The sequence below is a fragment of the Taudactylus pleione genome, unplaced genomic scaffold, assembly GCF_031769625.1.
Source record: "Taudactylus pleione unplaced genomic scaffold, aTauple2 ptg000201l, whole genome shotgun sequence".
NCBI lineage: Eukaryota > Metazoa > Chordata > Amphibia > Anura > Myobatrachidae > Taudactylus > Taudactylus pleione.
In genome coordinates, this window is record NW_028284603.1 from 39,597,147 (window position 1) to 39,608,410 (window position 11,264).

At 36.8% G+C, this 11,264-nt stretch overlaps 1 protein-coding gene across 1 annotated transcript; it reads left to right on the forward strand.

Annotated features, from left to right (window-relative positions):
* The first annotated feature begins 1,218 nt into the window (after positions 1–1,218).
* On the forward strand, positions 1,219–3,687 carry NKX2-4 (NK2 homeobox 4). The gene is made up of 2 exons (XM_088477569.1): positions 1,219–1,590; positions 2,003–3,687. The coding sequence occupies exons 1-2, from the start codon at positions 1,221–1,223 to the stop codon at positions 2,662–2,664; spliced, it is 1,032 nt and encodes a 343-aa protein (XP_088333695.1). The 5' UTR covers positions 1,219–1,220; the 3' UTR covers positions 2,665–3,687.
* The last annotated feature ends 7,577 nt before the right edge of the window (positions 3,688–11,264 follow it).

Below are 11,264 nucleotides of genomic sequence, written 5' to 3' on the forward strand. Positions count from 1 at the left end.
TATAGCTAAGTATGCCCAGGACAATAACTATTAGTTGGAGATTTCTCATTTGCCTTTTCCCAGGTAACAGGAGTGGCGAGGTCTCCAGATGGTACAAGGACACCAGGTTTTCCTTGCATGCCTCGCAAAGGTGTTGGAATTTTAATTGGTACCGCAATATCTGATACACAGCTCTCCAATCGGTTTGTCCCTGTGACACGTGAAGATCTAACTGAGAGTTCGGGAAACAAATAATGTGAAGATTTTTTTTCTTAGGTTTAATCCACATCGAGATGTTTGTGGAATGTGCCCCAGGCACTCAGTGACTGGGGGATAAAAAAGTCTTTAATTCACAAGTTACATTCGGTGAGAGTATTGTCTCTACTCTGGTGAAGAAGGATGGAGGTAGGTTACAGCGATGCCCCAGTTCCAGTCTCTTGGCACCTGCAGGACGGATCCTGACAGCAATGCATGGGAAAAATCATAACTACCTGTTGCTGTATGTGCATGTGTAAATGGAGAGTGGATATGTGAGTGTTTAATCTTTTTTTGCATATCTTTATAATATTTATGTCAATGTTTCCTGCGCTTATTTAAAACAAAAAGTGGTTGCCAAGTTATATTGAAAAAAAGGAATAATAATAAAAAAATTATATCTATACGGTCTATATATATATATATATATATATATACTTACAACTTGAGACTGTAAGATAATACTTGATCTGTGACCCCTACTCACTATTGTGTGGATGTTCCAGATACACTAGTGTGGCCAGGTTCCTCCTTCTCCATAGACAATTTATCTGCAGGTATAAATGCCTATCTCTCTTACCGTTACCAGGAGCTTCAGAGGTGCCTTAATTATCCCTGGACGAGCCTGACCCAGAAATCTGCCTTCAGGAATGGGTGGCCGGCTTACACTATGCTCGTCATTAGGAAAGTAACTGCATCCTTACTCAATTATGTTTGCAACTTGTGACTGGGAATTGTGTGATGGTTTCATGTCGCCCCTCCCAGGCCTCCCATTCCCTCCCACTCCAGTGTGTGTTGTAAACCTGGCTACAGGCTAAAATAAACCCGAGATAAGAGAGCTTAGGGCTCGCCTACTTTGTAAGGCGATCAATAGGATCTCAGGCGTCCTCCAAACACTCTCTTACGTAGACATCCATAAGGAGAGAGAATTGACACTACACAACACTGATCAGATCACCACTTTTTACTTGCTTGGTGGCTGAACCATGTCGTTGAGCCCAAAACATACTACACCTTTTTCAGTCACCGACATCCTCAGTCCCATTGAAGAGTCCTACAAGAAGTTTGGTGGAATGGACAACGTTGGTAACCTGGGCACCTCTCTAGGAGCTTACAGGCAGACTCACGTCTCCCAGGCAGGGATGCAACAGCACAGCATGGGCCACAATGCCACAGTGACCACCACCTATCACATGCCACACAGTGTCTCGCAGTTTTCACATGGTGCAATGGGAGGTTACTGCAATGGAAGCATTAGCAATATGGGAGATATCTCCTCTTACCAAGATACCATGAGGAATAGCGCAGCAGCTACAGGCTGGTATGGAGCCAACCCTGACCCCAGGTATTCAACAAGTAAGTATGACCTTCTATAAATGTATTGTATGGCTTGCTGTATGCGCCTGGCAGTTCTGAAGAACAAGATTGTCTTGTAGTGCTATAGAGCCACTTGACATTAGATTTGGCGCACATAGAATATGTATGTATACCATGTCTGTCTGTCTGTCTATCTGATATATGGGCTGTCAATGTGTCTTTTATCAAAGATCTTGCATTTGTTTTGTTTTATTTGTATTTGCTTCATGATTACCAGACACATGTATATTGCATGATAGATAGATAGATAGATAGATAGATAGATAGATAGATAGATAGATAGATAGATAGATAGATAGATAGAGTTAATAAGACCTACCCTTTAATTTAGGTCAACTGAAGTGTTGGTTGAAAACTTGAAGTGTCACCAAGCTAACCCCATATATGTCAGTTTCTAGATTTATGGGACCGTCTGCCGGTATGAATATGGCCGGAATGGGCACTCTGCAAGGTATAGCAGAAGCTGCCAAATCAATGGCCCCTCTCCATGCAGCACCTAGGAGGAAGAGAAGAGTCCTCTTCTCTCAGGCGCAAGTGTATGAGCTGGAGAGGAGGTTCAAGCAGCAGAAGTATCTCTCAGCCCCTGAGAGGGAGCACCTGGCCAGCATGATCCACCTCACCCCTACTCAAGTGAAGATTTGGTTCCAGAATCACAGGTACAAGATGAAGAGACAAGCAAAGGACAAAGTCACTCAGCAGCTCCAGCAAGAAAGTAACCTGTGCCAACAGCAGTCCCCCCGCCGTGTGGCTGTGCCGGTGCTAGTGAAGGACGGTAAGCCCTGCCAGAACAGTTCCAACACCTCAACAACTAGTCAAGTATCCCAACAGCAGAATAGCTCCAATGGTGTATTGTCATCTTCTAACAACGCTGTCCACCAGCATCAGAACCAACAAGTTAACTCTTTAAACCAAGCTTCAGACTTAGAAGAAATGTCCCCAAATGCTCAGTCTCTCCATAACCAAGTGGCCAACATGTCACAGATGGACAACTCAACCGTAGACTACAGCAATGGCATGGTCAACCCTAGCATGCTCTATGGAAGAACGTGGTAAAGCAAAATCTTGAGAGATCAGGATTCAAGTACAGGTCAAGAGCTACAGTTGGACTGGACACCCCCTCTGGGGGCTCAAGAACTGACCTCATATGGTGTTTTTGTTCTTCAGACTGCAAAAAATAAACTGACAATAGGGCTTTAGTAAATGGAGCAGAAGGACATCTCAGATTGGTATGTGCCCGTAGTCACCTGCAGACTCGTTCAATGTTGCAAAGAAACATAACAATAGCAAGAAAAGACAATCAAATAATTTTTTGTATGATTAAAAAGAACAATAATAACACAAAAAAAAACCAGCGCTCTATTTTTCTTAAGTGGAGAGATAAACCTATCTCGCAACAGCGTGACAATATTTTACTGACTGTACTCAGTACATCAAAAAAGACTGACAATTAAAAAAGCAAAGTAAAGACTGCTCAGGCTGTTAGTATGTGTTTAATAATGAACGTTTTCAATGATAGTATTTTATAGGCATCTCCTCTTTGCAGTATTTTATAGAAGTTTTTTTTTATTTTTTGTTATTATTTATGGGCGATATGTCCGCAATGAAATAATACATCTGGAGTAATCGTTTAGAAAATCCTTAAATAGCTGCTATGGTAAGTATTTAACATATTTAGTTTATTTTATATGTGAGTATTTTACCCAATTAATGTCCACCGCCTCATATTCACAAGCGAAGAATTAAAAAAACACGGGACTTTGACAGAATCAAGTTTAATTTCAAAATTAATAAAATATAACATACATAACCCATCAAAATTTTATTTCACGAATGTATGTTATAAAAAAAAAATCTTGCTTAATAACTGGGTATCACAATATTGTTTTGTATTTATTTGATTTGACAACAAAAAAAAGTTCTAAAGCGAACTTCCATTAATCATCAATAATGTTAGCTGCACTGTGACTTTCCACCATATTACTCAGTTGCGTATTTATTTGCTACTTATGTATTTTATTTTGAATTATATTAATAGCTTGGTATTATTTTTGTAAATGTTTGATATGCTGTTACCCAGCGCAACAATAAGTTCTAATTATTTCAACTAAAGTTTAATTTAATTAATAAAAACAGACTAACTTTAATAAGTTACAGAGCGCTGGTTTACCGATTTATATTCATTTTGATGACGTAATGCACACATTATGATAAATAACGTTACTCTAAGTTAAGTTTTAACTTATTTCGTCTTGTTAAACTATTTACACCTGTGTTGTAACTGTGTTTCAAATGAGATAATAGAAATATCCGACAAGTGACAAAGTAAAAAAACAATGAAACTAAAGCATCATTGTGATTTAAATTTGCAATTTAAAATATTTTTGTTTAAACTAGCTACAAGATCAGCTTCACAAACCAACATATTTTGCTAATATTAGACTACAATAGAACTTTATGTATGATTTCAACACAGATTTGTTTATGGTGTTCAGGTGTCTTAATCCTTCCATGCACCCAGTAATGTATCAGCATATAAAATAAAATTGAGTGTTTGATTACTTTTCCATCATACTGTTGCATCAATGTCTAGTTTGACTTGGGGGAGAGATGAAGGCGAACCACAGCCCTGGTTAATGATTAACCCATCCAGTATCTGGGAGCAGTACAGCAGGTGCACCTAACAAGGAATGGGGGTTAATCTCTGGTAAGAACATGTCTGTGAGAATGTAAAAGTTGTGTGGGGGCATTGAACTAACGGATCTTTGTTGCTTTTCATCAGAGATATGTCCACAAGCTTTGCCCTGCAGATCTGTAATAAGCATACGAATGTGCAGGCTAGGTGAACCTCATTAACTGAAGAGGGGGATAAGAGTCCCTACACAGAACAGTCCAAAAAGGGCACTTGGCCCAAGCAGGACAAAAGCAGACCTAAAGTTCAGCTGCATCTCACAGCCTCCAATAATAAAACCAGTCTGGAGATATTACAACTTCCAGACTACCGGGTACAGCACTGTTACTGGTTTGATACTATTAATTCAAGCAATAATGTGGCCACCACACAAAGGGATGGGGAGAAGGGGCGGGTACCTCTTCTTCCATAATTTTAATTAAACAAAAATAGCAATTTAAAAATGATGGTATTTATAGATGTTATGTATTAAACAGTCCTAAATAAATACGGAAGACTATCTAAAAGTAAAAAAGAAATGTCAATTTGTGTATCTTTCCAGTGATTATTGTGCAACAGGTAGATTGAAAATGGCATATGGATTATATCGGTGCTACTCCCTGCAGGAGAGGGAGGGGTGTACTCTTTACCAGTCCAGATTTGTTCAGCCATTTCTTATAAGTATAACAACGTACCACTATCACCTATGCACTATAACTTTCCCTTCTCGCAGGAATAACTACACTAATCGTTATTGTCGGGCTTGGGGTCTATTGTAAAGTGTTTTGGAATAGATCACCTTCTAGAAAGACAGTTTAACGCTCTTCATTCTTAGATTTTCATATTTATCTGCTTAAAAAATATACACATTAAATAACTAATAATAATTTAGACTAATAAAAAAAAAATAACTCCCCCAGGAAAGTAGACACAGGTGTAAGCTATATGTGAAAACGTATATTCGACTTAGCTTTTATTATTGCAAGAGGTTAATTGAAGTGCGATTCCCTGCAAGTAATGTGTGTATGTAATTATAAAGGGTTTCAATGGCTAATGCCATTTTACATTGAGCACATGGACTAATAAAAACCTTTTCAGCGCCGTTTCATTTGCTCTATATTGCATGATCCCGGCGCTTACAGCGCAGGGACTACTACAGATCACCTTCGTCTCTTTCCGTAGTAATAGATAAAACCCAGTGGATTTAATAGAACGCCTCTGGTACAGAAAGGTGACCGGGCAGGATCCCCGCTTTATGTAAACGTCGGGATCTTATAGGTATATAAATGAGTTATTCTGGAAGCGAAATGGTACCAAAAAGTTTTTGGTTTATTATTTACATTTGTATAACCCTTGCCATCGGTTTTGATCCACTAGATGTGTGGATGCTAATTCATTTCTGCCATCGAGAGGTTAACTAAAAATTAATGTAACTCCTTTCATTCTTGTACTCGAAAAATACTTAGCTTGAGTAATTGTATGGTAAGAAAACTTCACTTGGTTCAAACGTGTTGATCATGTGTAATAATTTCCTTTGAAGTTACCCTAAACAGTATAAACCTAATTGTAGAACATTGCGCAAAAGAACTGGAGCTTGGCACCTGACCTTGCACACCCCTAAGATTAGGGACATGCAGGCTATACAGGTTGAGTCTCCCATAACCAAAATGCTTGGGACCAGGGGTATTTTGGATAACGGAATATTCCGTATTTTGGAATATTTGCATATCATAATGAAATATCTTGGGAATGGGACCCCAATAAACACACAGAATGCATTTATGTGTTATATACACCTTATACACACAGTTTGCAGGTAATTTTATACAATATTTTCAATAATTTTGTGGCTCAAGCAAAGTTTGTGTACAGAAATGAAATTCATTTATGTTTCATATACACCTTATACACACAGCCTGAAGGTAATTTTATGCAATATTTTTATTAATTTGTACCTTAGACAAAGTTTGTGTACATTGAACTATCAAAAATCAAAGATCTCATTATCTCAGTCATGCCAAAATTATTCCATATTTCAGAATATTTGGATATGGGAGACTCAACCTGTATAACCTTTTCTTGCCAACTTATCTTGCCCAGTGTCTGTATGAGATCGGAGACTACAGTACGACGACTTATGGTGCATACACACGGTCAGATTTTTCCTTCAGCTATGAACGATAACGATTTAAAAATCGTTCAGTCGTTCATATCTGAAGGAAAATCGTTCATATCTGACATGCCTGAACGATGGACGATCAACGATGCACGTTGCCGATGGTCAGCTAACAATTTCTGACATCTGATGTGGTTGCAGTCAGACTTGGACGATTCCATTCATTTTAATGCAGTCAAAAATCGTTCAATCGTTCATCTGACAAGTCTGACCGTGTGTATGCTCCATTAAAGTCTCATGCTGCATACACACCTAAAGATTTTCTGTCCAACCATCCAACTAGTTGGTTGGAATGAAAATCTGGTAACGTATGAAAGCAAATGACAAACAGCAATTTGCTCCCAAACGTCGGTAGATGGACAAAAACTGTTGTTTGAACAAACTGTTTAGATCACAGGTTCTCAAACTCGGTTCTCAGGACCCCAAACAGTGCATGTTTACCATGTCTCACACTGAATCAAGTGAAATAATTAGCTCCACCTGTGGATCTTTTAGAATGTGTCAGTGAGTAATGAGTACACCTGTGCACCTGCTGGGTGACCTGTGTGGGCTCCTTAGGACAGAGTTTGAGAGCCACTGGTTTAGATCAAACATTTAACAAACTTGTCTGACGACCATTTTCACCTGTTTTCTAGCATTTACTCCCATACGTTACCAGATTTTCATCCCAACCAATCAACTAGTTGGATGGTTGGACAGAATCTTTGTGTGTATGCAGCTTCAGGCTACATCAAACAACTCATTCACTTGAAGCCATCCAAAATACTAAGATTAACAGAATGGGAACCTAAATAGTTTATGAAGACTCTGGTCTGTTTATTAAATGGGTATTTTCATGAACTTTCCAGATCCAGGTGTAACATAGTAGGAAAGGTGAATACACCCCAGTTTGTTAAGTAAAGTTACACTTTCACTACAAATTGGAAAACTCGACCCCCAAAAAACCCCATTGCTCTGATATCCCAGGCAAGTGATTTGTTACTTTGTACTGTAAATACAGACCCAACATCCCATGTTAAATCTGCACTGGCAAAACCCAAAAATATTTTTGCCTATGCACATTCTCCCGACTAGGACTGATAACTACACATGGAGAACCTGCCCATTGGAATATATAAAATATGTTCACAGTACCTGATGGGTAAATGTTAATGCATTATTTAATGGCACTCAACATTAAAGTAAATACAAATAATGTTATGAATATGGTATTATACACAGATATAAATATAAGGGTCATGTCCCGTCCCCCACCTAGAAAAGCCGCAGAACAGTGAGAAGCAGATATTAGGAAATTAACCCTCTACACAGGACAACAGGCACACAAGTAACCCCTTTCCCACCCTCCAATTGATTATTATAGTAGAAAGGTAATGAGTATATTGTTTAATAGTGTCTATGTAAATATTTTTTTTAAACTTAAAAGTACTGTATTTAATTTTGAAATAAAGAAAAGAAATGAAAACCAGGGCAAATTTAAGATTCATATTATCCAATGCAAAACCGTTGTGTGTCTTTGAAGTCAATATAACAGTTTTACCAGTATCTGGAATATTGATCTCATGTTAACATTTTCGTGATGCTGCCAGGTCAAGTATGGAAAAAAAAAAAAAAAAATTTATATATTTATATATATATATATATATATACACACATACATATACATATATATATATATATATATATATATATATACACACACACACACACACTAGGAAAATGGGTACATGACTGAAGAGTAGCACCCAGGGATTCTTGGCATATCTGCAAGTAATTAATGGGCATTTAAACTTTCTACAGCAGGACGATGGTATTATATATTTGATAACTGAAGAGGCAAGTGGATGAAGGTGACGTTGTGCAACAACTTTCTGACATTACTTTTAATGGATGAAGGTGTTGTGACCTAGGGATCATAGTAACAATGTGATTTTAAATGTTGGTAATCTAATTAGATACGTTTAGTCCAATATTTTAAGAATTGGACATTAGCACCAAAATTTATCTAACTAAAGCTGGGTACACACTGGAGCGATGTTGAGCCGATACGAAACTGCATATCGCTGTGTATGCATGGTTACACGCTGCAACGGTCGCCAGGTTTGATGTGCTGAACCTCAAACCTAGCGATATCACTAGCGGCCAATGCATTGTTAGTGAATGACGCAACAGTGATTGTTATGTCGTTCATTAAAGTTGTCCAGTGCAGACGCACAATCACAGTTGACAGGCATTCATTTTGACATCTGAACAAAAGCCCGTCACTCCAGTGTGGACCTAGCTTGAAATCAGTTTCTTCTAAACGTAACATAACATGTTTATTCACTCGCCTCAATTGTTAAGGGGTGTATGTTGAGAAAATGGAAAAAAAAAAGTTGCAAAATTAAATACCTATTTTGTTCACAAAATACACAGGTCATTAACAGAAACATTCCATTCATAAAATGATTTGCAGCTTACATTCTTATACTGCTTTAATAAAAAATTAATGTAAACTTATAAGCTTGTAAATGGACAAAGTCTTGCTGAATATTTGTTATGTTGTATTGCAATGAATAAAAGGGAGGTAAATACCATACGATATTTATTTCTTCATAGGTGAATAAATAGAGGTATTAAATGTCTTAAATATCATTAAGTCGTGGGAAACAAACTGGCTTTACTAAAATATATATGCTTACGTCCATACGTTATATGAAATAAATGCAAGTGACCAACATTGTCATATTGCAGAGGACAGAATTGTTCGGAAAGGGAAACTATAAAAAGGTAAGACACTAAAGAGTGTGTGCACGTGTAAAATAAAAAAAAATATTATAAATATATATATATATATATATATATATATATATATATATATACACATACACACACACACACACACATACATACACACAAACATACATGCATACACACAAACATACCGAGGTTGATATAGTGCTAAATCTTTCACAATTCCTAGGTATATAAATCTTTAAATATATTAACCCTAGAAGACTTTGCCCAGCAACATTAATCTGAAAGAAACTGTACTGAAACCCAACTGTGCAGTACCAGAAAGATCTATGCTAGACCCTTTTAAATACTTGGCACATTATAGAAATCGTATTATGTACTTATAGTGCAATCAATATTTCATAAATAAATCTAGAGTATGGATTGAGCTTTAATCTAGGAGTGTTAATCAATAAATTTACTTTGTGGGAATAATATACAAATTTGTAGGCAACAATGCAGTAATTGAAGCAACCAAAATGGAAAAGAAGAAACGTTTTGGGTGCTTCCCCGGGGGTTAAGAAACCCTAATCTATGAGAGAGGTGCACAACCCGTGGGTCCCCAAGTCACTTTCTGGAACTCCCAGAGAGATGCCATATATACTCTATTGAGAAAGCCTCTGCCCTGTGCTCAAAGAACAATTGCCTTCTGACACTTGGGATATCACTTTCCGTCCAGTTCTTTTTCTTTAATTTCTCATGGCATGATGGGTCTTTTTTGCTTGGATCCCAACAGTCAAATCAATTAAATCTTACAGGTTTATAAATAGTTTTTGAACAGAAAATGCCACCATTGTAGAAGTCAAAATTGTCTTTATTAATAGAAGAAATTTTCTTTGCTAACCAATTTTGAGGCGTTTTCACACAGTCAGGTAAATTGTATATTTTAAAAAAACAAACAAACACAAAAACATTCATCTAAGTTGTAGAAGCAAACCTTATTTTAGCTTGTTCATTTTTATTTTCAGACCTGTTTTACGGGTATACGGCTATAGTAAGTATCAGTTTAGCACTAATTGTATCCATGTAATACAGGGCCAGTTTAATTCTTTATCCCTAAATGAAAAACTATTTGTGCCCCTCCCCAAATTCCTGTTTTAGATGTAGCATATTGTTGTCAACACGTTAATCCTAACAGGAAAGTAAAGAAACCATGCCATAAAAAGTGACCTCATTTTAGAGCTTTTGTTACGGTTGTATTCATCCTACGCAGTACCGGCAACTTTCTAATTTGGTATCATTTTTAAATCTTATAACCAGTAGCAGAGACAATAATTCAGTGATACATTTCACAAACTAATAAAAAAGACTGTGGAAGCAAGTATGAATTTTGGATCAACGTGTATCGTCAGGCTTGTACCAGCACTTTTATGAGTGCAGGTACACACAAAAAAACAAAAATAAACCCACTTCCTAAAAGTGTGAGAAAAACAGAAGTCCATAATAAAATAGTCAAAAACATCGTGACAGCAGTATGTAAAATACAAATGTGTTCAATTGCAATCTTTGAGGATATTGCGTGGATGTCAGTTACTCTAATGCCATTTAATTTCAGATGGAAAGATCGATCCTTTAGCAAGGATATTTCTGGATACGGACATGGGTATATCCATTCATTTAAAAGAAAAATATAGTGGATGTCTTAAAAGAAGTTCAAAATAACCCCATCAACGCAAACAACTTTTTAATGTTTTGGCTATGCAGAGACATTTTTGTGTTACAGTAGCAAGTATTTGAATTTTTATTTTTTCTATTTTGTTTTTGAGACACACCTTATAGAAGACCTGAAACACACACCTCAAGACAAAAATGTAAAGCGTAAAAAAACTATGTTGTTCTAAATGGTAAAATAGCAATAATAAAGCAGTTGGTAAATCTCTGTATTTACTAAACTACTAAAAAAAAATTACAAATTAATAAAAACCACAACAACATTACAACTGTTCATCTCTCTTTATAAAATAATTCCAAGAGGAAACAAAATACAAGAGACATTAAAACACCTGCCAAAATAAAGTTGCATCATTTAAAAAA